Source organism: Marmota monax, unplaced genomic scaffold (assembly GCF_021218885.2).
Source record: "Marmota monax isolate L192 unplaced genomic scaffold, Marmota_monax_Labrador192_F-V1.1 WCK01_AAM20220418_F8-fsc00051, whole genome shotgun sequence".
Lineage (NCBI taxonomy): Eukaryota > Metazoa > Chordata > Mammalia > Rodentia > Sciuridae > Marmota > Marmota monax.
In genome coordinates this window covers 17276517-17302437 of record NW_026695202.1, presented here as the reverse complement: position 1 = coordinate 17302437, position 25921 = coordinate 17276517, and the positions used below count along the sequence as shown (strand labels likewise).

At 55.1% G+C, this 25921-nt stretch overlaps 1 protein-coding gene across 3 annotated transcripts in view; it reads right to left on the bottom strand.

Annotated features, from left to right (window-relative positions):
• Nucleotides 1-6320: 6320 nt before the first annotated feature.
• The window catches only part of Tbc1d22a (TBC1 domain family member 22A), a 311077-nt gene continuing 291476 nt past the window's right edge, over nucleotides 6321-25921 (bottom strand). For all 3 annotated transcript variants that reach the window (XM_046429244.2, XM_046429243.2, XM_046429242.2), the window contains one exon: nucleotides 6321-6887. In XM_046429244.2, the coding sequence (XP_046285200.1) occupies nucleotides 6841-6887 (47 nt within the window). In that variant the 3' untranslated portion in view covers nucleotides 6321-6840. The remainder of the gene's footprint in view (nucleotides 6888-25921) is intronic.

Here is a 25921-nt window from a genome sequence, read left to right as displayed (position 1 = left end):
ATGCTCCTTCCCCATCCCTACAACCACTTCCATGAGGTGTCTGTTCGGGTCTCATGCCCACTTTTAAATGGGGCTTCTCGTTTCTTACTGCTGGGATTGAACGTTCTTGGTATAGTTTACGTAGCGGTTCTCTATTGCTCAAGCCTTTTGCAGTTACTCCCTCCCAGTCCTTGGCTACTTCTTGTTTTCTTGCTGCTTTGGTTTTTATGATCTCTGCATTATCTGTAGTTTTGCCTTCCTCTTTTTAATTTTTTCCCCTTGGGAACTGTCTGTTGTTCAGCAAACATAGTTATCTGACTCCAACTGTAGATGGGTGCTGGTTCTGAGCGCCAGAGGCAGCCAACCTGAGGAACAGGCCCAGTTTCCTGCCCACCTGAGGGTTACGCTGCTGGTCTTTTCTAAAATGCAACTTCTGCTTTGGCCAGTCTTTTCCATTATTTGTGTTTCCTTTACAATCCAATGGCATCTGTTTCTGTATCGTTATTTGAATCAAATCATCTTATTTTTTAACCTATTCCCCAGGGGTCCACCGCTTTCTGCAGAAGCCCTGATGCGGCTACACTTGTGGACAGGCCAGTACTTCCTGGTGGCTCGGGGGTTTGCTCACCTGTGCAGGCTGTGCCACACCTAGGCAGGCCACGCCAGGGAGGTTCTCTGAGCATCGGAAGCACTTTCCCTGTCCTGGCTGATGCTTTTCAAGTGGGGTTTGGAGGATGCATGTGTTTTCAGTCACACTGTCTTCTGGTCAGAGTCCCTTATATTTCTTTTCCTTCAAAAATCTTTTGTTGTGTCTCTTTTCAACAGTATGCCCTATTTTATTGGTTTTCAAAACTATATAACGTACTCTTTTGAACAGGTAATCAACATTTCCTATGTGACCATACTTTTCCCTGCTCTTTTCTACTTCCTGTCCTCTCAGTTTTGACCATTCTCTTCTCTTGGCAGTAATACACCGTTTCTGTCATTTAAAAAGTCATCTTTAAATTATTGTATCATTTCTTAAACTTCTACTAAGACTTTCCACAGTGAACCAGAGGAGTAGGTCTTCCTCTCTCTGTGAGCCACTATGGGCTGGAGACAGGGGTAAGTTATCTGGTAGCAGTGACTGAAAAATTCCACTTCCAAAAATCCATAAGAGAAAGTATTCAAATGTAGCTATTTGTCACAGTCACATTTGCAACAGTAAAAAAAAAAAAATCCACTTGATGCATAAGGGAATAAACAAATTATGCTAATCCATGCAGCTGAATATCATGCAGTCATTAAAATCATGTTTTTGAGGAATTTTAATGATAGAAGGAGATGCTTCTGATGTTAACATAACAAGGTGTCCTGCAAGATTTCTGTCTGGGCTGCAGCAAGAGGAAAGGAGGAAGGAGAGGTGATGCCTCAAGGTGGCTGCAAGAGGCCAGGCATGCGTCTGAGCAGGGGGACGGCGGAGAACCAACCTGCCCACAGACTGACCAAGTCCAACCACTGCAAGTGCTGGAGAGGCGAGAGGCCCCCAGATCCTACCCTGCTGTTGGAACCTGACCAGGAGAAACTGCTTTGCCAGAGGGTCTCCATTCCCGAGTACGGCGGGTCCCTCCACATGGTTCGGCAGTCCCACTTCTGGGTGAAGAGTAACCAGACCCTGGCACATGCCTGCCTGCAGGAGATGTGCACACCAATGTTCAGAGCAGCGTTATTTAGTTGCCACAACCAGAAACAGCCTGTGTCCTCTGACAGCAAAATGCATAAACCATCCCACACTCACACGATGCAGAACCTCGCAGCAATAGCAAAGAAAATACAATGTCACAAGAAGGGTTGGGCAGAAAAGGTGTTCATGAAACAGCTTGTGCTGTGCGATTCCCCTGGCACTACATTTAAAGGCAGGAAACACTGAATGTGGTTGGAAGTCAGGCTGGTGCTTTGGGAAAAAGAGCAGGGACTACGCGATCTGAGGTGTTCTATGTCTTACGTGGGGGTGTGCCTTGGGATAATCCACAAAGTGCTGAATCTGAGTCATGTTCTCTTCTGATATATTTGCAACAACAAATTTTTGGGGAAAAAAACACACCTAAAGGAGGGTATATTGGCTTTTTATTGCTACATAACAAATGATCACAAACACAGTCCTGGACCTCACAGTTGCTAATTGATGGAGCTGGACATCTTGTCGTGTGTTTTTCCCGTTTAACTGTTAATATTGTGAACATGCTATTCATCACTTGGTTTTGTTTTGTTGTTGTTGTTTTTTTGTAAACCGCCTATTTTCTGTGCCCATTTTTATTCATTTCCAATAGCCGTACCTACTAAGGAATTCAAAGGTCTCACCTTAGTTGCAAATGTCTGTCCAGACCGTTGTTTACCATGAACCTCTGTTTATGGAGGCTCTCTGGTGTCCTTGCAGTTGCTCCCATAGTGCACCTACAGATATTTATTGGCAATGTTATACACTGTTTGTGCCACTGGCATCATGTTTAGAGAGCCTTTGCCATGCCCAGTTATAGTTGTTGCCTACCTTGACGATTTTGGGGGGGGGACTTAGATTTTATACTTAAATCACTTTGTATAGAATTTACTAGGGGGTGTGATTAATTTTCCCTAAAACAATAACCAGTGTACGTGCACAGGTTCACTGCTGAGCTCTCCCTTCTGTCCCATGAGGCGATGTGGGACTCTTGTGTCATGTTGTGTGGTACCCTGCTATTTAAACTGCAACAGCTCTGTAGTACAGTTTGGAATCAGGCAGCGTGACCTTTCCGGCTCTGTTCTTTTGTTCATGACTGCCTTGACTACCTGGGGTTTTCTGTTCTGCATGAATTTTGGGATTTTTTTCTATCTCAATGAAAAACAAAATTGGCGTTTTGATTGTATTGATTCTACAGATCACTTTGAGTGGAATGGACATCTTAACAATTGTCATTTGTCCAATCCATGAACATGGGATGTCTTTCCATTTATTTTTGTCTTCTTCAATTTCTTTCAGCAATGCTTTATAGTTTTCAGTTAACAGATCCTTTACCTCTTTGGTTAGATCTATTGCAATTTTATTTTTGCAGCTGGTGTAAATGGGATCGTTTTCTTAATTTCTTTTTCAATAGTTTGTTGTTAGTGTATGGAAAATGTTACTGATTTTTCAGTATGATTTTGTATTCTATGACTGAATTCATTTGTCAGTTTTAATTCTGTGTGTGTGTGTGTGTGTAGTTTGTATAACCTGTCATGTTGTTGGCAAACAGGGACAATTTAACTTCTGCCTTCCCCATGTGGATGCCTTTCAAGTTTTCTCTTGCTTGATTGCTCTAGAGAGAACTTGCAGTGCCATGTCAAGTACAGTGGTCAAAGTGGGCATCCTGACCTGTTCCTGGCCTCAGAGAAAAGGGTTCCAACTTTCCACGCTGAGCACACTTTTGGCTGTGGGCGTCTCCCAGGGCCTTTGCTGCGCTGAGGTACATTCATTCAATAGAATGTACTTTGATTCAATTTTTCATCATATAGTGAATTTCGTCAAATGACATGTCCATTGATCAGTGGGGTGCATATTCACTGACATGCCTGTGGTGGATCAGCCTCACATCCCAGGAAGAGATCCTGCTTGATCATGAGCCTTTGAATGTGCTGTGCATTTGTCTTGCTTGTATTTTGTTGAGGATTTTTGCATTTTTGCTCATCAAGGATACTGGCTTGTGATTTATTCTCTTGTAATGTCCTTATCCAGTTTTGGTATCAGGGTAATTTAAAATTTGCCTGGTTAAAAAAAAAAAAAAAAAAAAAAGCTTGGAAGCCGCCTTCCCTCTTCTTTGACTTTTTGGAAGAGTTTGAGGATTGGTGTTAGTGTTAGTTCTTTTTGGTAGAATTCAGCGGTGAAGCCACCTAGTTCTGGACTTTCCTTTGATGGGAGACTTTCTAATCAGCCTTAATTGCCAGTGGCCTGGACTTGAAGGTTCAGTCATGTACTCACTCTGCCATCTCTTGCTGAGGACCTCCCAACCAGGGGCTGCAGGATGGGTCTGAAGAGGCCTCCAAGCTGAATAGGGCAGATCTGAGCAAATGGCCCTCTGGGGCTCAGTGCTTCCCTGGAGGGAGTCCAGAGCTGGGGATGAGAGGGCAGCCTGTGTGGGCAGCAGAGGCCCGAGGGAAGGGTACACCTCAGTTGCTTGCCTCAAGGAAGCTCCCCTGAACCCCAGGCTGAGAGCAGACCTGCTGGGGCGAGGGACTGGCACACAGCTGCAGCCCAGGGTGGGCGGCACTGGAGGCTTGACTCTGAGCAGCCTGCGATGGCCTTTCTGCAGCTCGGCCCCATGTCCTAAAGGGAGTCGGTCTGCTCAGCTCAATCAACTTGCACACAAGCCCTCTACCCATCGTCCTTTCTGAAACCCACATCACTCAGACACCTTAGGACTCTCCCCTCCCGACAAGGCTGCCCTGGCCAGGGTCTGGCTGCCCCGGGGTTACCTCTGGCCCTTCACAAACAACAGCAGAGCCAGCAGGCCAGGTCTCATTTGTGGGTCAGTCTCTGTTCTGTAGACCACGTGGGCCCCACCGAGTCTAGGCCTGTGGCCCACCCTCAGCTTGGCCCACTTGGTCACAGGGTGAAGGAGTAAGAAATCACCAGCCCATCCATGAGGGCAGGACCACAGCCCATGCCCAGGCAGCAAGCAGCAAGAGATGGCAGAAAGCCAAGTGCTTCTGTGGGAGGATCCCAAATGTGGGGGTGCAGACATGGGTACCCAGAGAGGCATGGGGGCCTCAAGGACTCCTAAGAAGCCGGGGCTCATCAGGGCTGTTTCAGTGATGCGGAGAGGGGCAGGGTGTGTGTGTATGCCCAGGGAGTTCCAAGGTTGGGAGGAATGGCCAGATCCTGTAGTGCCCACTAGCAGACCTTTCACAAAGCCCAAGGGGCTGGCCTGGACCCTGACACAGAGAGTCCTGCTACACCACCTTTCAAGTGTACGTTCCTTTCCTAAGGCCTCATGGGTGTCCCTGAGTTCACAGAGCTAATGGGCCCAACACGGGTCCTGGCATCAAAGCACAGTGCTAGGTCAGGGCCCCTACTGGAAAAGTGAGTCCTCAAATCCCAGGCTGTGCTATAGGCCGAACTTGGCATCTTTATTCCTTGTTTCAAGCACAGCACATTCCAGACACCCCGGAACAGCTCAGGACACCTGCTCAGCATCAGGACTATCAGCAGGCCCCTCACACCCAGCATTTGCATACATGAAATACAGACAGGACAGAATTTGACTTCAAGGACCCTTCCCCTTTGAAAAATAACCTGCCACGAAAGGCAGGTTTTGTGTGTGTGTGTGTGTGTGCCCAGCTTTCTGGTTGTGCAGAGCTCTCTGTGCTACAGAAGGGGAAAGTGCAGGGTGGGTTCTGGCTGAGTAAGATGGGCTCCCCACAGCCACAGGGATGGTTCTTCCTGTAACTGGACAGCCCTCCCCTGCCCCTGCCCCTGCAAGAGGAGCAGGTAGAAGAGGCCCCTTGAAGCTGGCCTGGGAGGACCCTGATCCTGTGGAAATGGCCTCCATCAGGTCCAGGACTAACTGGCCCCTCTGCACAGTACTGTGTGCTAATTTCCAAGATGATTTTAACAGAAGCAAGAAGACAAGCACATCACACATCTGGATTCCCACAGCCTCTAGGCAGTGGCCAGGCACATAGGCAGGAGCACTGCTGCCCCTAAAGGAGGGACAGATCTGAGAAGCAGGCAATCATGGGTTGCTGAGGGTAGGGCCCTGTCCTGGCTCAGGGTGAGGGAGGCTGAGGTTGCCTCCTCCCCGTGGCTCAGTGCCCCAGGGGGTGTCCTTGTCACCTGGAGGATGTGTGGAGGCAAGTCCTGAGAGCGTGGTGCAGCTGACAGCCCCAGCAGAGCCCAGGAGCGGTCAGCACAGCGAGCAGTCAAGCCCACTCACGGCAGACCAGGGAAGCACAGCAGAGCTGCTGGGAGCCGAGGAGACCCTGAGAAGCTCCGCCCACTAAGCCCAGGCAGCTTGGAAGAGAGCGCCCAACGCAAGGCCTGGGTCACAGGCCAGTTTGTCCAGCTCTGAGAAGAGACCCCACCCCCAGGGGCTACTGGACAGGGACATCACAGGATCAGGTACGGGGGGCAGGGGGCGGCATCTCTTTTGAAGATTAAACACGAAAAGTAAGGCAATTGAGAGAGGCCTCACTCTACCCCATGGCCTCCCTGGGATCCAATGCCTGACATCAGCTTCTAGCCAGGCTCAAACCAAGAAAGGAAACACCCCAGGGTGAGGGGCTGCAGCCCAGACACGGCTGGCTGTCAGAGGCTCTGTGCACGCAGAGATCCAGCGGACGCAAGGTCCTGCTCAGCATCTTGTCCATATTTTATTCTCTTTCACTCAACAGAATAGAACTTTTGCATCATGAAGCAGGTCTGAGATGGCTGCCCCTTCCTCCGCCTGGCTCCTGGACAGCAGGCCTGAGAGGGTGCCTCTTGGCTGCCAGGTTAGGGTTCCAGGGTGGACGTTTGGCAAGGACACTCCAGGGACAGGGTGAGGGGGACTCCTGACCCATCTTTGGCCCCTAAAGCTGGGACCCTCCCTTAGCTCTCTTTGGTATCTCATAAAACTGGGGCTGCCCCACCCCTCAGCCCTAGACGCCTGGGCCCACCCTGGCAAGTCGCCTGTAGGAGGGGTGCTCCCCAAGGCAGTGCTTGGCCAGCGCCCGCTCAAAGGGGCCTTCAGCTGGCCGGGCAAGGAGAGGACGCTGCCCGCACAGTGAGGCCACTGTCACTGGCGCCAGGCTCACTTCTTGTAGTGATTGGGGGCATCTGCAAAGACGAACTTGAGGCGGTAGGCCTCAGCCAGCAGTAGGCTGATGTCCTCGTCACCCCAGCGGGCGGTGGGCAGGTTCTGGAGGAAGAGAAGCAGCTCCTGTGGGGAGAGAGACAGGCAGGTCAGAGGAGGGCGGCAGGGGCTGCAGCTCAGGGCCCGAGCAAGGGCAGCCACCAGTGGCTGCGAGGTGGGCACAGGGAACTGCAGAAGCCTCCCATCCACACCCACCCTCCACGCCAGCAGTCCTCTCCTGCTCACTCGCAGCTTGTCCTGCAAGGGGCTGCTGAGCTGCACCTGCCCACTCTTCATACAGCGGGCCACTGACCTAATCCCACAATGTCCCAGGGAGGCAGACATCGGCACGCCCAGGGCCACACTGTGTTCCAGAGGCCCGGGGGGGGGCAGGTGAGCGTCTGAGAGGTACCGCTCAGGCAGAACTGAAGCACACATGCGCAGGGACCACAGGGTGGAGCCAGGAGCATGACAGGACCACCCGGCCCTCCCCTCCACAGCTGCCCTGTGCAAAAGAAAGTGAATCAGGTGTGTGGAGGCACCGGGTGTCAGCAAGGCCAGCTGCATCCCCAGGTCCAGCTGAGCCGCTTAGACAGTGCCACCTCTGAGCCCTGCTAGCTCCTCTGTGCAGACAGGGACCACATGTACGGGCCACAGTAGCACCTCAGCACCAGGCACGCACATGCCGGGCACACACATGGGCACTCGCGGGGCACACACGGGGTACACACCTGGGCACACACGGGCACACACATCAGACACATGGGCACCCACACGGGCACACTGCACACTCAGCAGGGCCTGTCACTGCCCCTCATTTGGTCCTTCTGGCTTCCAGGAAGCAGGAGCTCTGCTCTGAGTCCCCCATATCGGAGCCCCTTCTGCTAGCCTCACACTCCAGGCCAGCAGTGAGCCATGTCTCAGCCTGGACAAGCTGTGGAGATAGTTACACAACCACAGGACACAAAGGAAATGTCTCCAGAGCTCGGAGTTTAGAGGCCAGGATGCAGGATGCAGACACTGGTGACAGACACGGTGACCTCCTAACCGGAACTATGGCTGAGGCTCAGCCCACCCCCACCGTGCACCCACAGCACAGCCCCTTCTGCAGCCCACAGCCCACATCCAGAGCATCTGTGACCTCACTAAGGACATGCTGGATTTCAAGGGACTGTGATACCTAGCATGGCTTGGCAGGAGTGGGGCTCCGAGGGCTGTGTAGCCAGGACAGCTTCCTGGACTGGGGTCTCAGAAGAGGTCCAGGCCAGGCGGACTTCCAGAGGGAGGTACTCAACTGTCTGATGGCCCTGCTGAACCTGGTCCTAGAGAGTGTCCACTTGAGGCCCTCAGGGGCCACCTGCTCCTCCCCAGCCCATCCAGAAGCAGGATGGAAGTGAGGAAGGCAGTGAGGCGCCAGGGTGCTGGCACAGCCCCTTCCCAGCTCCTGGCAGGTGACAAATGACAAAGGGGGCAGCTGGCTCAGGCTGCCAACACCATCTGTCAATAAAAGGTTCAGCCCAGTGAGGCTCATGCCCAACCTGAGGTAGCCTCTGGGACCCTGCAAGGTTGGCACAAGGCAGGTGCTGCAGCCACTGGCTGGCCCGGAAGTGCACTCCCTCCCTTCTGTGTGGTCCCCGTCAACGGCATGTGCCCCTAACCCTTGTTCTCCTTTAGAAGTGAGGCTGGCGCTATCTCCTCATGGGCAAGATCAAGACAAGCCGAGCTGTCCTGGTGCAGGGCCTGGCACAGTCCCAGCTGCCCTTGTGACCAGCCACCACTGGCCCCACCCTGGGTGAAGTAGGGCCCTGGCTGTCCCTGAGCAGTCACACACCATGAGGGCTATGTGCTAGGACGCTCTTCTAATTGTCGTTTTGCTATGGCTGGGTGCCAATTCCCCCCATTTCCTTTGCATTTTGGATACTTTCTATGGGCCTTTAAATTGAATTCACAGAGCAAATTTCACCGGCAATATGTCCTCAGGGACACATCAACATCAATCTGCTGTCTTTCACCATTAGATGCAACTTACACGGATGCCAATCCGATTCCGAGCAGGTCATAAATAAATACCTTTGGTTTTATTTTTAATCCACTTCGCTCCGTATTATCATGACCTCGCTACTCGCAAGGTGAGAAGCAGTGCCCTCCCATCACGGCGGCTTACCCACTCCACTGCACACTCAATTTCAGAATCTAATTTAGTCCCCCAGGTTCGCTGGATGGAGGGAGAATAGAAACGCCCGGTTCCTCACGGCCTGTGATGCTAAGGAAGGAAAAATCTATCCGGGTGACCTTTACAGCAGGCAGAGAACACAGACAAACACATCCTTAAATACAGATCTCTTTTAAAAGGCTTGTCTTATTTATGCACCAAGCAGCAGCACCTCCAATCTGGGTAACATGGCACATTTATTAGCCCTGCGCTATTCTGCATTACCCACCTCATGCAGGTAGCGGGTCCATAACTCACAGAGCCACTGCCTGTGCATGTGACGAGGGTGCAGCTTGCCTGGACCACCCCGCACTGCGTGGCCAGGGACAGGACTGCGGGGAATCCTCCAGGGGCCTGGTCCAAAGACTGCAGGTGGCACTTTCCCGTCAATTCTTCTCCATAATCAACACCGACCCCCTTGGTGGCTGTCAATGTTCAGGGAATGCTTTGCTCCCACCTGTGATGCTGAAGGAAAACAAGGCAGGCCAGCCTGCAGCCGCTTCCCAGCCTCTGTGTCCGAGGGACTTGGTAAAGAGCAAATGATGCTCACGGCTTCGGCTCTTTGCTGCCAAAAGGATTTTATTTTTCCAGAGTCAAACTCGTCACAGCGCCATCTACACCATGTGATCACCTCGGCACACAGGCCCTTTCAGGAAGGACAACGTGGTGACGCGGGTTCTGTAATCACGGGCAGTGGCAAGATGGGCAGAGATCACAGATGAGACACCAGTGGGCACCACCCAAGCCCCAGCTCCACACCAGACAGCTCCTCACAGACACGGCCCCCATGAGCTCACCTGTTGCAGAGGACACGCTTCCTCCACTGTATCGGCAGGCCCCTGTGTCCCTATGCCGCCCAAATGGCATGAGGCGCTCAGTGGAGGTCAGCGAACATCACAGAAAGGTGAACATCGTGCCCCAGGAACCACCAAGGGCCAACTGGGCACCCACTGGCTGGTGCACAAGGACCAGGATGCAAACCCACCCTGCACAAGCCACACGCCCTGGGCAGGTCTCTCACTGGCTGTGCCTCAGTTACCTGTAAAAGGGGCGACGAGAGCCCCCCTTGGGCTGCGCATTGGGGCTCCTATCGTGAAATGAGCACGTGACCACTAGTGATGCATGAGCCACCGTGGCAGGAGCCATGGCAGCCGCAAGCTTCCAACCAACTACTGTCCACAGAGGATGCCGAGCCACCCAGCAAACAGGCTTACCATGAAATCACGGTCTCACTGAGCAGAGCACTGAGGAGGCAGGGACAGCATCCTGCTCTCCCACAGAAGCGCCTGGTCATGGCAGGGAGGAGGCAAATGTCTGGGGGAGGAGACACCATTACAGGTGGTGACTGGGCTGGGGCTGCCACACGGCCCATGCACCCACCCTGCACCTGTAACTCCTGGGAGGATACACTAAGAGATGTGGAGGACAGTGTCCTTTAACCCCTTTGGACTAGACCTTCAAATTCCAACCTCAGACGCTAAATAAGCCATATTAACTTTAAAATATTCCCGAATAACTGACTTGGGCATCAATTGCTGAGCACATAAAACAAGAGGCCCACCCTCATCCTCCCCGCCCAGCGCGGGGACAACCCATGCCAGCTATCAGGGCAGGGTGTGCATGGCCCAGGGGCACAGGATCAGTCCAGGGGAGGCCTGATACCCCCACAGCCTGTGATGTGCCTTTGTGTGCAACAACCCCCACAACCCTTCCGTGTGGATGACTGACCTGGGCCACCTGGAGGGGGACACTGCCCACTAGGCCTATAGGTCTAGGCACACGACCCTTCCTACACTGAAGTTAAAAGGTCCCCTTCCTGTAAAAACTATGACCATGTGGCCCTGGGCCTAGAGGAAGCTGACCTTCTCACTGAAGGAGAGGTGTTCTAAGGACACCCAGTCACCATGACTGAGACCTGCTGGGACTCCAGGTAAGATACATGGGAACAGCAACAGAAAAGGGGATCAGAGGGCAGAGATTCAGTCCCTGGGGCGTGCCCAGGCCTCATTGTGGTTGAGTGCAGGACGCCAAAGGCCAGTGCCAGTCCTCAGGTGGGACCTAGGCAGGGCCCAGCACTGCACCTTCCAGAGGGACTCCACATGTGAGGGCTGAACAGAGACACCACTCCAAGCTTTGGCAGCTGCGAGACCCTCCAGGGACAGGTACTGGCACAACACAGAGCTACCGTCCGGTCACAAAGGGGCTTCCAGTGCCACAGTCTGCCAGGCTCCGCACAGGCTCTCAGGCACAGGAAGCAACCCCGGCTCTGCTCCCCAGAGAGCACCTGTGGACAGGAGCATGCCATGGACACCGCAGCACGCTGCCTCTCCTGTGGCCACACAGACCCACAGGCCTGCACCTGCACAAAACACTTGAAATCACCAAGAGCTGAAGGGTAGTTGAGCATCATGGCTGAGGGAGCGTGGGGATTTTCTTTCATGAGCCCACCTTCTGATCTTTTAAAAGCACACACACATCTGTTCATTAGAAGTGATTCAAGAGAGAAGCAGAGGGCCCGCTCTGAGTCAGAGGTGGCCTGGCTCTCGTGCGGCCAGGGGTGTCCAGCCCAGGACACTCCTGCAATAGTCTCCGCCCAGTCACGGGGCACTAATAGTGGAACAGAGAGGAAGTCGTGGCATGGGAGTCGCTGCTGGGCAGGTGGACTGGCTCCACTCCAGCCCAGCCCCATCCTTCAGCAAACAGGGTGCAAGGCCCAGGCCCTCTGTGCCAGACCTTCTTCATACAGAGTGTGGGTTTGCGACTCACTGGGTGGCCGCTCAGTTGGAGGCCATCTGTGTCCAGCACATGGTGTAGCAGTTAGGCAGCGCTGCCTGCAGGAGAAATCGACAGGAAGAACAGACAACTCCTAGTGCTTGAGGCAAAACCAAGTGTGGGGCTGGCTGGCCACAGGGTGCTCGGCCTCCAGGTCTCTGGCCATGGCCATGGGGGCTGGTGAGCATCTCCAACAGGCGGGGGAAGAGATGAGATGTAGGGTCCGTGCAGCCCCACCCGATGTTGAACATTTAATGTGAATGAAAGAGGGTGGAGATTCTCTTCAGTGACTTTATGTCGACTATAGGATCAGATGATGGCACTGGATGTGCTGGGTCCAAGCAAGTATTTTGTTGGAGTCAATTACACCTGCTTTTCGTTTTGTTTCCGCATTTCTAAGTGGCTCCCGTGATACTTTGCACTTTCAAAGTGATGCTGCTCTCAGTGACGCTGACACGCACAGCCTACATGCCCCGGTCCTTGTGCAGGGGGAAAGCCCGCAGGCGCCCGGACAGGGAAGGGCCAGGCAGCAGAGGCCCCGCTGGCCATCCCGCTCCTGGCACACAGCAGAAAACACCCAGAGGTCTGCTCAAAGGCCACTCGAGTCAGTTTACAAATCGCCTGCACCCAGGGATAAATCAGCTAACCATGACGGGCGTCAGGGCTCCTTGCTCGCGGGCAGGCACGAGCTTAATTCACTCTGCGCCCTATGCCCTGCGCCCCGCACCCCTGTGCAGCCCCCACAGGTAGGCTGCACATGTCTCCTGTGTTCCTCTGAGGTGGCCACTTGACGGGGGGGTGGAGTCTCCAGCTCCAGGACCCTTCCCTGGGACTCAGTAACCAGCAGAGCAACCTCAGTGCCCAGGAGGCATGTCTTGTGCCATGAACAGCATCTTACGGGAGGAGCTGTGGCACCCCTTACCTTAGACTGGGCCAGGATCCACCGAGGCCAGCAGTCCTGAGGCCACTTCCTATACCCCTCCCTCCTGTCCCTCTGGGTTCCCCGCAGGAGTCAAGAGTGTAACTCTGACAGTTGATTTCTTTGACAATCCAGTTATTAGTTTGAAATCTTGTCAAGTTCTGGACCAAACCAGGGCTAAAAATAGCAACACAGTGACAGGCAGCCAGGGCTGGATAGCACAGCCAGAGCTGGCCATCCCGTGGGCTGACGGCCCTTGGAGGGTGAAAACAGGTGACCTCTCGACAGAGCAGTCTTCCCATGAGGGCCTGATGGCACAAGGACACGCTGTCCTTGTGATTAATTTTGTATTTTTGCCAAAAGAAGACCTTTGGAGCTCAAAACCAGCTCGGCACGCAGCGGCCCACAAGCTGGCGCGGCTGAGGGCCTTTGATCAACACAGTGCTGCCGATCCTCGCTCTGCGATTAGCGTCTGTTTCATCCTGAGCAGGCGGCCTGCATTGTGGACCCAGGCCAGGGATGCTGTGGCCATGTTGTCCCCAGGCACCAATCAGGAGGGTGGTGAGGCTGCAGGGAAGGAGAGCTCGGCGCTTATCTATAAAGTAGCAGGCTCTGCAGCCCTGGCACCTGAACCTGGGCACATGGCTCACACAGTAGCCACCACTCCCCAGGCTGAACCAGACACGCTGGCCACACTGCCTGCAGGCAGCGCAGGGGCAGGACCAGGCTTCCCAAGGGCTCAGGGGGATCAGCCCCACACCCTGCTGGACCTGTGTAGGGACCTACAGCATCTGTCCTGGGAGCCTCACCTGGCAGCCTGTGGCCTCACTCGGGTCCTCCCACGACCTAGGGGCCCCTGCACCACCCTCTGGTGGACCTGGAACCCTGGCCCTGCAGCCACTCCTCTCTGGCTCACCTTCATCACTCTGGCCACCTTTCCCGGCCTCCTTGGCAGCCCCGCCCTGTGAGGCCCCGGGTGCTGAGGTACCCAGGCCCTCTCCTCTCCTCTGTACCTCTGGGACACTGCTGGTGTCCCCACTTCCACATCTCCGCCCAGCAACCAGCTCCCCAAACCCCAGCCCTGCATGTCCTGTGGCTGCCTCTGGCCTGCGTCCTACCCATGGCCACGTCTGAGGCATCTCAAACTGAACGTGCGCCCCCTCAGTGACTCCTCCCTCAGCCGTCCCTGCAGTGCCGGGCACCACTGTGGTGGGGGAATGGCACTGAGGCGCCCACCCACATCCAGCCCCCGTGGCCCCTGCCAGTGCATCTCCACATGCACCTCCACCTGGTCACACCGCCTTCCCACACTCACACAGCCCCAGCCCATGTCGTCCTGCAGGACGACCCTGCCGTCCCACTGGCCTTCCTGCTCCCACCCTACCCCAGCCCCAGTGACCCACAGCCTGCACAAGCAGGGACGCTCTTCCTTCTTGAGGCACAAGTGCAGGCACGTGGCTCTGCTTTCTAAAAGGTTCTGAGGGCTCCTGCTGCACGAGGAATGGGCCCCACAGTGCGCTGACGCGCTGACCGTCCTCTGCCACTCCGCCCTTGTTAGGAATTAAGTTAGGGCTGGGGGCGCAGCTCATGGCAGAGCACTTAGCCAGCAAGCCTGAGGCCCTGGCTTTAATGCTCAGCACCCCCAAAACAAAAGCAAACAAACTCAGGGGTAGTTCCTCTCTCCTGCCTCAGGCCTGGGAAGCTTCTGTTGGCGTTCGCAGGAACAATTCTGGTTCCCGCAGGTCTGCAACGCGACTCAGAGAATCTACTCCCAGCCACCCAGCTCAGGCAAGCTCCCGGCTCAGCACCCAGATGCTCTGTGACTGCCCCGGGAGGTCTCCTTCCTTCAGGCGACAATGGAAAGCAAGTCACGGATTATAAATCAGATAAATGCACACTGAGCTGCTGGAACAGACTCATCTGCAGAGCATAACAGAACCAGGAGTGGTGACAGCACCACCCGTGACACCCAGCACACACAAGAGCTTGTCAGCTTCTCAGATAAACAGAAAGGCCACCAGTCAAGAGGGAAGGCTGCCAGGAGGCACCAGCCAGGAAATGGCCCTCGGGGTACTGGGCAGGTGTCACAAGTCATGTGGATCCGTAAGGACTCGAGGGAACTGCGGCCTTGTGGCTGAAGAGCTGGGGTGATAGCAGAGATGGAAGCCCTAACAAAAGACAGACTCTTCTGAACTGGAAGCTGTAAAGCCTGGGATTAAGGAGCTCAAGGACTGTCAGGAGCAGGCAGGGGTACACAGGGAGCCTCCCAGGGCCCCTCGCCCTCCTGGTGACTTGGGCAGCACTGGCCGTCCCCTGCCTGTGACTACTCTCCAGTTCCCCACTGCAAGCTGCTCTGTGGGCAGGTGCCCTCTGCCTGGTAGCTCCAGGATCGGAGCAGTGCAGGGCAGTTGTGGTCAGGGTCGTGAGTTTAGAGGGGTGCCTCTGCACGTGACAACTGAATGCTGCAGCTGAGGACACCTGGAGAGACGAAGCCAGTTTAAGATAAGGACGTCCAGAAACAGTTCCGAGGGCCACTTGGCAGGGCCTGAGTGGGAACTGAGAGCAGCTCTTGGCTGGCAGAGAGCACTGGGGTGGCTGGAGAAGAGAGTGCCCAGAGGGAACACTGGTCAGTAAGACCAAGCAGGCCTGGGGCACCACCTGCTTCCACCAGCCATGTGCCCCTCTGTTCCCTGGGCACCTTCTCCCCGCCCTCCTAACGTGCTCACACTCACTCATGTCCATGCACACCTGCCTGCAGATGCACCTTCCGGTCCAGCCTCCTGGCCAGCAGCTGACTGGGAGAAACTTCTGAGGAACCCAACTGAGGTACCAATGTCCGCTGATCTCAGAATGCGGCAGAGCACTCAACAGAAGAGACACCTCCTGAGTACAAAGGGACAATGGACAGAACAGCAGCTTCCTGTCAAAGTAGGAGCAGGCAAGGGCCAACCTGTCGTGGCTCAAGGAATCCTAAAGTGGGGCTGCCACCCAGCTTGTAGGAAGGCCCAGACCCACAGCTGTAATATGCACCTCTGTACCATGTGGCACACCTGTGGCAGGAACTACTGTCACCACCATGGTACTGTTCGGGTCCCAGCAGGGTCACTACTGACCAGGGTCACTACTGGCCAAAAAGCCTAACAATCAAGGAGCAGGAACAGAGCCGCAGGCTGTGGTGACTCTGCACAGATCAACACACTGAGACACCACAGCACAGGCCCTTTCCCAGTGCAGGGCCTGAGGACAGAGCCAGCTAAGAGGTGACACTGCTCTCCACTTCTGCAAGTGCCTGAGGTCCACAATGACCACTCGACAGGCCTATGTGGGGTCTATGCCCCTCACTCACTCGGGTCCTCCTTAATCACAGGGCAGGAGGGGTCCTCCTAGGTGAGAAAGGCCACCTTTGACCATGGAGGCTTGAAAAGACCTTTAGAAGTACCACCTCCCAGAATCTCCCCAAAGCTCCAAGGAAGACCTGGGTGGCCAGCTCTGCTTGTTGTGGACCTCAGAGGCCCACGTCCCACTGAGGTGGAGCCCCCACCCCTCAGAAGGGCCATGAGAGAGTGCCAGGGGGCAGCTGCTGGTCTGGGGTGCCACCTTTGTCCCAGTGACTCTAAAGACAGGCTTCCAAAAACGCATCTCATCTGCCCTCCCACTCCATGCACAGGCCCTGCTCTCTCCGCCCCAGAGAGGACAACTGTGGGTCTGTTGCTGCGTGCCTCCTGAGACGGGGGCCACATCCCAGTGGTCCATGTGAGGGCACAGAGGGGATCGACACACAGAGGGGCCAGAGATGGGGTGAAGAGCCACAGCGCCCTTTAACTTAGAGAAGACCATCCACTGTAAGTAAGCTCCAGGATCAGGAAACCCAGCTAGGAGGTCATTAAGTCCTCAAAAAAGCAAACCTCTGGAAGCCCAAGAGCCACAGTAGCCACATAGACTTCCTTAGCTGCTTCCGTTCAGTGTTGCCCCTTCTGGAATCTTCCTCCTGCACTCTCCACCATGGACATCAGCCTGTGAGCTCCTGGGGCAGGGCTGGCCAGCTCCACTGTGCCTCCTTTGCTACCCAGCCCACCAGGGTGGCAGGGCAGCCCCGGGCCGACCACACGCTGCTGAGCCAGCCTGACCCATGTGGGTGGGCAACGCTCCTGAAGAAGGGACACTAAGGCCCAGTGCGGGGATGAATGTCGCGAGGAGTTTTGCTAAATGTCTCATTAAGTTCCTAATTTTAGAACTTTTGGAAAATCATCTGAGGAAACAACAGAAGCTGCAGGCCATGCCGCTGAGCAGATGTCTGCTCACACAGACTGCACTGATGAGGCCTGGGCCATGGCAGACCACCCTAGGCTCCAGAACCTTCTAGGTTTCCTGTCACAAGGGCATGTTCCCCACCAGGCCACCAACAGGTCACTGGACAGGGCTACCAACATCAGCCCTGCCTGCAGCTCCCCCAGAGAGAGGGGTCCCTAGTGCCTGGTGACCTCACGTTCTCAGGAAACTGGACAAGTAGTGGACACTGACCCTGGGCTGGCCAGGGACAAGTGAGACCTTCAGTCCTCTGCCTCACTCCCCTGCTGGCTCCCCAAGAACCTGAACCAAAAGCTGCACAGGAAGCTGCAACTGGCCAGGGTGACAGCGGGAGGGTGGTGCTGGGTCAGGGATTCGTTCCTGCAGCACCAGAGGCTGGCTGCGAAGCACAGCAGGCAGAGGAGCCTCAGGGAGGTCCTGGAGGGAGGGCTCCGCACAGCCAGCTCCAGGTCCCGGGCTTCTTCCAGGCCCCCAGGCCCAGGACATGGTACTCACCTGGGATGAGCTCCCTGGGGCCCAGCTCCAGCAGAGCCTGGAGCTTCTGAGGGGCAGCTGTCTCCCAGCCAGGACCACCACTGCCTCAAGCATCTTCCTGTTTAGAATTTCTGTTTTTTAACCCTACTGCTCTCTTCTCATGCCATATGGTCTCCCTTCCTGCCCGTGTTTGTTTTAAATGTCTCCTCAATTGTTCTATGAAGGTCCCCTGGTTGGGAGCTCCCTTTCCACAGCAGGTGTGCAGCAGATGATAGTCACATGGGGACAGGAGTTTGTCTTCAGGGAGGAGCCTCCTGAGAGACTCCCACTTCCCAAGGGTGAGGAGGCTCCCAGGGCTGGTGTTGGTCTGTTTCTGTGAAGACACTTGGTGTTTCACTGTTTTCCTTTCTGGCTTTGACACTGGTCCCCTGCCTGCTGGAAGCCTCCCCTGGGATCAAGGTCCTTCAGGTCCTCTTTCCCGGCATAGCCCAAGGAGGAAGTAGGGGCTTTCCTGGCCCTTTCAGGATTGGCGGAGTGGGGGAGGGACCTGGCTCACACAAGCTCCTTGGACACTTGCTCTCCTCTCTCAATCAGCCCAGCCTGGTCCTTAGGCTGAGAGCCAAGTCCCCGTCATCATGGACCAGACCCCAGTGCAGCCCGCCCCTGCCGCTGGGTGGCATTCTTGTTCATGGCCCTGGCCCAACTCCCTGCCAGCAGGTTTGGAGCTGGCCAGGCTGTCTGTGCCTGCAGCTCAGGCCATCCCCACAATTAAGGAGAAGCATGGAGTCCGGCACGGCCATCCTGCGCAGTGTAGCTGCTGACAGCAGAGAACACTCATGGTGCTTGAAGACAGACTGGAAGGCAGCATGTGTGGCACAGCCTTGCAAGGCCTCTCTGAGGACACCGAGTGACCTGGGGACCTAAATCAACACTGGGAGCTGGTGCTGAGGGTGCGCACACTGGAGGCCAGCAGTTCCAGGGTCCCCTGACAGGTGGTGCAACACCCAGGAAGGCTGGGGGAAGACAAGCGCTGGCTGGAGGCTCCCAGACACAGCACTGACAGGCGACCAGACAGGGCTTAGAACAAAGCACTCTGGGGGTGGTTTCACCCCGGCCATTGTTTGCAACTGGCAGCTCCTGGTTATAATAAAAGCAGGTGGATCACCAGCTGGACCCAGGGAGCCTGCTCATCTGCTCCAGAGGCCTGAGCCCCACCCATCAGGTACAGTGGCTACTGGAGTCCTGGCTGCTGGGCCCGTCCCTCCGACTGGGCCTCCAACCAGCTGCACCCCTGGCTCACCTCAGTGGTTTTCCTCTCACAGACACTCACTCTTTCAACTGGTTTGCCCCTGTCACTCAGCTCAGGGCACAGTCAGGCAGGGTGACTTTAATAGGTGCCTGGGGTTCGTGGTGTCCTCTAAATGAAAGAATGAATGAGTAAATGTGTGCCCTCCCAACAGCCATCATGGGCCTCCAAGCTCCATGGCCTTACCCAGCACTCAGCCTGTAGCCAGAGCCCCCTGTGCAGCTGGGGACAGCAGTGGAAACAAGAACCATAGAAAGACCCCCCCCCAGCTCCGCACCCCCACAAGCGAGGACACCTCCTGTTCCCAGGGGGCAAAGCCCTCCTGGCCAGATGTAAAATGGGCCAATGAGTCATGGCCCAAGTATCAGAAGAAACATCTCACAGCCGTTCCTCAGTGCAGTCCAAATCAATTCCTGGGTAATCCGATTTGGTTATCTCTCAATGATAGTAGAAAGACAGAGGTGTGGCTGCCTTAGGGGGAGATTAAGAGGGGCTACTGGTGGGGGACACATTAAAGACAACAGCTAACTGTGCTGTAATGGCCTGGCCCAAAGAAGCCCTGGGCCTGGGCTTGTGTGTCTGCAGGAATGAGTCTTATGGATTTTTCCTAATGTCACTTAAGCACCATTCATCAATCCTACCTAGCAACTGTAATCAAAAGGCTTCGACTTGATTGCAGGAATCTGCTCTGGGAGGACGGCTAATCGATCCTTCTTGCTAGTCTACCCCATGGATGAGTGAGCCACCAAGCCATAAGTAACATCAGAATGTCTGGACACCTGGGGAAGAGTCACACCATCCAGGAGCGTCTCAAAGCCCTCTGGGAAGCTCCCTGCTGGGCCACCTGGTGTAAGCTGGCTGCTCTTCTGGGGCCCAGTAGCTGTCACCCTGTCCTGAGGCTGTGGCAGGTCCCAAGGGTGGGACTGGTAGCTTCTAGGGGTAAAGTAGAGGAGGCCTCACTCTTCTTCACCCAGTGCCTCAGTCTGTGCCAAAAATGAGGCCCTTTCCCAAGGGAGATGGACCCATGGGCCCCAAACACAGTGCCTCTGGAGAGGAGCCATGGGAAGGCAATGAATGTCCAGTTCCACAGAGGGCCTTGGGCAGCCCAAGTGCACAGCTCCATTGTGTCAAAAGCAGAGTGGAAGGCCTGGTTGAGGAGCTGGGTGGATGCCGGGCACTGGTCTTCTCTAAAGAAGCCAAGGGCCTCGGTATCTGAGAAACCGTGGCCAGGAGGAAGTAGCCTCCTATCTCTACACACCCAGAATGCCATGAGGCCATCCACCCAGGACCTCTGTGAAGAGGAGTGCACAGGGAAGGGCTGATTCACCAGGTGGCTTGGCATCACCCACCAGCATGGGCAGAAGAAGGGTGCAGCCAGGACTGAGAGCAGAAGAGGGAAGGCTGCACATGGACTGTGCATTCCTGGAAGTTCCCAGGCCTTCCCTGTCCGTGCAGGGGAGGGGGGCTGCTCCAGACCTCATCCCCGGGCCCACAGAGTTCCTCCTGTGTCTCTGACAGGGCTCCAGGGACCAATCCTGGGCAGGCTCCTCCTGGCAGGGCCTCAATAGCTCAGCTGGCCCTTGCTGCACATGCAGGTCCACTGGGTGCCTGCCAGAGAGCACGGGGCCACAGGGGACAGTAGGCTGGCCCACCTGCTGGGAGACGCTCTCATCCCTGGGCTCAGCATCCTCACTGGTAGGCTGCCATTCCTCGGAAGATGTGGGGCATGGACCGTGATGCTTCAGATGCAAGCCTACTCCTGGACACTGGCCAAGAATAACTAACCAACCCCTGCTGCAGGGCTTCTTACTACCTTTCCAGTAAAACCCAGGCTGAAAGTCCTCTACTGGTGGGACACTTCCCTTTTGTTTTGAGGAATGTTAAAGAGTCACTGCCAATACTTCACACAAGAGATTCATGGACTTGGAAGGGCCAAAGCTGCTTTTAGGGCTCTGCTCCACCAAGGCAGAGAGGGTTGGCGATGGGGGCAGGTGGCTCCATCCTGATCCATCTAGATGGTTCCCTTCCCTTGGGAGAGAGTCAGAGCTTTTAGGGGAAAAAGTCTCCTCAGGGCCAAGGCTTGGGTAGGGGAGCATCCTTGCCAATACCATCCATCCACCCACCCATTCATCTATCCACCCAACACTGGGGAGTTGTGTGGCTCTCAACATCTCCACGGTGCAGTCACCCTCAGGGCCTGTGCATTACCCTTGGCCCTCACCACCAGTGAGTCCCCGAGGACAAAGGTTAAAACATCATAGTGCCTGGCTGAGAGCAGCAGGATAATGTCCAAATGAATGATGAATGATGGGTGGTAGACGAGTGCGTGTATCAGTGGGAGGGTAGATAGGTAGATGGATGGATGGGTAGATGGATGGTTGGGTATATATGGATGGTTGGATGGGGGGTGAATAGGTGAATGGATGGGTAGATGGATGGTGGGTGAGTGGGTGGATACATAGGTGAATGGATGGATGGATAGATGGATGGTAGATGGGTAGATGAGTAGGTAGATGGATGCATAGATGGAAGGACAGGTAAATATATGAATGGCTAGGTGGGTGGGTGGTGGGTGGATGTATGGGTAGATGCCTAGGTGGATGGATGATGGGTGGGTGGATGGATGGGAAGATGAGTAGATAGGTAAACGGGTAAATGAATAGGTACATGGGTGGGTAGACGAGAAGGTAGATAGCTAGGCATGAGGGTGGCTGGGTGGGGATGGGCCTTCAAACAGGCTCCATGGTGCTAATCTTCCCACTGGGAACCTGGAGGACAGCCAATGCCATGAGGCCTCCAGGGCCCAGTGGTGGCAGATACAGGCGCATACTCCCCATCCAGAAGAAGTCTGAGCACACAGGAGGCTAATGTTGCTTATGATCCATTAGCACCATGACTGCCAAAACCAATGCATAAAAAGCCAAATATATTCCATGCCAGATCACCATTTGGAAGAACAGTTTCAGTCACAACTCAAAATATTATCCAGCTAAGCTCTATTTTGGAACTAGTGGAATTTGCTATAGGAAACTGTAGTCTTCAAGGTATTAGCCAAGCCACTTCCTTCCTCCCTCCCTGTATGGCTCCCTTATTCTCTCCTCTTCTTTCTTCCTCCTAGGAAAAAAGCTACAAATAGGAAAAGAAGCCCCCGGAAGCAGGTATTAGTAAAAATTTCATATCCTGTAAAATGGTGGTGCCCTACTTCAGAATGGGGTGCTAGGAGGGTTTCCCCAGGCATTTAGAGGTGTTGGGCTACCCTGGGTTCAGCTCGCCAAGCCTCATGCTAGCTGTGGCCAAGTCATGGTGCCTGGACCTCCTTCTTGGTGGGTGGGCATGAGGGAAGGCGAGGAGGGTAGACTGAAGATTAAAGGCAGATACCCACTGGAGCACGGGAGCTCCCTGGAGACAGTGGAGCGGTGTCAGGATGGCTGGGGGTAAGCTGTGTGCTCTGGGGCCTGAGAAAGGAGGGTGGTGCAATCTGCTCAAGGAAGATGACGTGGAACACCAGCACTGCCCTAAAGGCAAGGGGTCCCTGGCCAAGACCCAGGCCTCCTTCAGTTCCAGAGCTGGATCCAAGCACGCTGTGACTGGGGCTGGGGCGCCGAGTTGTCACTTCACAGACAAGCCCCAGAAGCATGGGGAGCCTTTTGGGGAAGGTGGGGGCAAGGCTGGGCTCCCCCACAGGCCCTGCTGGTGGCCAAGCAGAATAGCTTCCGGGTAAACAAGCCCTGTTTCCTGAAACGGGCTCTATGGCAACACTCTGCACCCCGATGAGCTCCATCTAAAATAAGTAGAGCAAACTGAGCCGCCCCAGGGAGAATGGAGAGATTCAGCGCATACATTCAGAGTGGTGAGACCTTTTCAATTGATTTGTAAACACATACCGCTCAATTTCTACTCAGAATTATGTCCACAGCGCCAAACGAGGAGGAACTGCTTTAAAATTGCTGGGCTTCATTTTGGACGTCACTGCCGTTCCTAGCGACCGTCTCCAAAGTGACAGATAATGATTATAAAAGATGTTAATGTGACGGGGAGTGCAGACAGAATCACAGATTGGTATTTAGAGTGAGATTCTGATCAAGAGTGATAATGTGAGAGGAGACGTCACAGCACTTGACGCCATGACAGGTTCACAGGCTGGTTTTCATGTACTGGCAGGAATTAGGTTTTATCACAATAGGATTATTTGAAGACATAAAACACGGCCCTGAGAACGGGGCTTCTGCAGCGACTCTGAATACAAATATGCACCTTAGGAAGGCAGGATGGGTGTGGGGATGCTGGCAGGCCAACCTCCTCTGAGCCAGGAGGCCAGCCTCCTAAATGGCAGGGGAGGTGGGGCTCCTGTAGATCCGGGCTGGCCCCTGGGAGAGGGGAGGACTGTGCTCCACAGACAAGGGGGCAGTGGGCCCCCGCATGGGGAGTGCAGCACATAATTCTGAGCAGAAGTTGAGCTGCATGTATTTAGAAATCAATTGAAAAGATCTCATCACTCAGCTCTTGACTGTGTGTGCCCGATTTATCCATTCTTCCTGAGGAGGCTCAGTTTGCTCCACTGATTTTTAGACGGAGCTCAACGCTATAAAAAATGCTCCATGGAGAGCAGGGCTTATGGGCCCCGCCACGGGGCCCTCCCCTGCAGCTCACCACCCAGAACGAGGATCCCAGTGCCAGCCCCACGGGGTGGGGGGGCTCTCCATAGCTCATGTTTGGGTAAACTCCTGGCTCAAGGTCCATACCCTGAGCAGGACGGGGGAAGGTGTGACCACACTGGTGCTTATGGCCTGGTACCTGTGGACTGAGCCGGTGGCATCCTCCAAGGTGTTAGCCTTGGCAAACTTTGCCCCAGATGCTCAATGACATGGGACCATTCTTAAGAGGCATCAGGCCTTTGTACCTGAGCCTTATGGTGACAGACAAGTATAAACGAAGCAACCAGACATGTTAAGTCAACTTCTGGCAAAGGCTCAGCAAAGGTCTCTCAAGGGCGTTGGCCGAGCGGGGCCCACATCTAGGTGAGGCCATCAGGTGGAATGGCTGGAAGCCCAGCAGCTGCCAAGCTGTGCTGGGAGCGTCTGAAGGACCAGATGCTATGGTCCCCAAGCTCGTTTCCCCAAGATTGACCTGTTCAGGTCTAACCTGCAATCATGGCATTGATGGGGCCTGAGGTCATGAGGGAGGGCCCTTCACGAATGGCATTAGGGCCTCTATAAAGGAGGCCTGAGAGAGACCCCTATCCCTTCCGCCTAGTTAGGACCCAGCCCCGCATTGCACCTATTTGTGACTTGCTGTGGCTTCTGGCCTCAGCACAGGGAGCGACAGGTGCTCCCTGTTTATTGGCCACCCAGTCTAGACCCAGTCCCCAGCATCTGGAAGCCCACAGGTATCACTGAACACCCTGAGGACAAAGCAACAAGGATCTCCCGGGTCGTGCCTCCACCCCAACCTGCCCCCCAGCTCCTATGGAAGGAAGCAGCAGGTGACTCGGCAGGGCCAGAAAACACAGTGCATTCAGCTTCTCCAGGAACCTGCTGTTGGCCAGTCCCAAGCTGCCAGTGACCACTGTCCACTGCCTCGCCTGCTCCCCCAGAGGCCGAGCGTGCTGTAGAACAGGGACTGGTGTCCTCAGCTGGGAGCACACAGCAGCCAGGCTTAGGCAGTCACCTGACCAGCAGGGCAAGGACCCAAGACATAGCTGAAGCGCTTCCCCTGGGTACCCACCAGGACCAGGGCTAATGCATGGAATTTCAGGGGCACTAGGAACCCCTACTGGATGGCAGTCGTGACACTAAGGACAACAGTCCATGCAGCAGCTGTGTTTCCAGGGTACTTATCTGTCACAGGGGAAACAATCTGGCCTAGTCCAGGGCGGCTGTCAGTGGCAGGACCAGACCCCAGCTGGGAGAGGTGAACCTGGTGGTTACTCCTCTGAGTCTGGGCTCTACCCACTGTAGGACCTCCCTTCCCCACCTGCCACGCCACTTCAGGCAGGCTGGTGACCACACTTCCATGTCTCTCTCTTCCCCACTGAGAGAGCTCAGGGGCTCTCAGGAATATGCAGTGGTCCCAGGACCCGGGCCTGAATGGGGTCCTGCATGGCTGTTACCTTTGCTCACTGGTCCTGTGACTGTGGCAGGGAAGCCCCCAAGGGGAGACAGAGGCCCAGCTCCAGGACACTGAGGGGCACAGCATGCAGCTGTGTGCAGAGATATCTCAGCACCCCAATGCCAGGGTCCCCGGAGCCCAGAGAGCTGCCCCATGAGGAAAGGATGCCCTTGGCCCCCTGCTGAGGGGCAGTGACGGGATACCCAGGCTCCGTAGTGGCCAACCCAGGCCCAGATGTCCCTAGTCTCTAGTGTCCAGCCTGACTGGACCCTGCCACCCCTGCCAGCCATGCTGAGACTCAGACACACTAAATAAGAGAAGAGCAAATATTTTTTCTTTGCAGGAGGAATTAAAAGATCAATGCAACTTCTTCTGTGTGCTTTATCTCAAAAAACAAACACCCCAAAGTTGAATTGAGAAATCCTGTCACGTTTGCCCTGAAAATCCTCAAAGTGATCACAGTAACAAAGGAATGCACAGGCCCTGGGCTTCGCGGAGGGGAAGGGGTTCCTAGGACAGCCCAAGTTCTCCTTAAGCTCTCTCACACCACCTCGTCGTTACTGTCTTATTCTTTTGTGCCAGCACACGGGTGGGGACTCAGAAAGGACCTGTGGCCTACTGTGTTTAGTTCTTGCTCCACTGCTCTGGGTAGGGCTGCGACACAGGCCAGCAGGGCACCTGTGGGCTATGGCGGCCAAGGGCCTGGGCACTGGCAGCTCCCACCACTGAGGGCCCGAGTGTGCCAGAGTCAGAGCACCCTCCACAGAGGCCACTCTTGCTCTGGAGGTCCAGGGCCCTGGGGTCACCCGGGACGAGGGTCCCCAAGGCTCTGGTCTGAAGAGGTGTGTTCACAGCCTGATGTTTCAGGTCTCCCTGCCACAGCAGAGCAGTGAGGCCGGGAAAGCTCCAACCTCACCCTGTTAATCAACAGAAACTGAGGACCACCCCCCTCACTTTCCCCATTTCCTGGTTCTCGTCAGAGCTGAGCTGGGTGAGAAGCATGGCCCAAGGAGGCGGGCAGT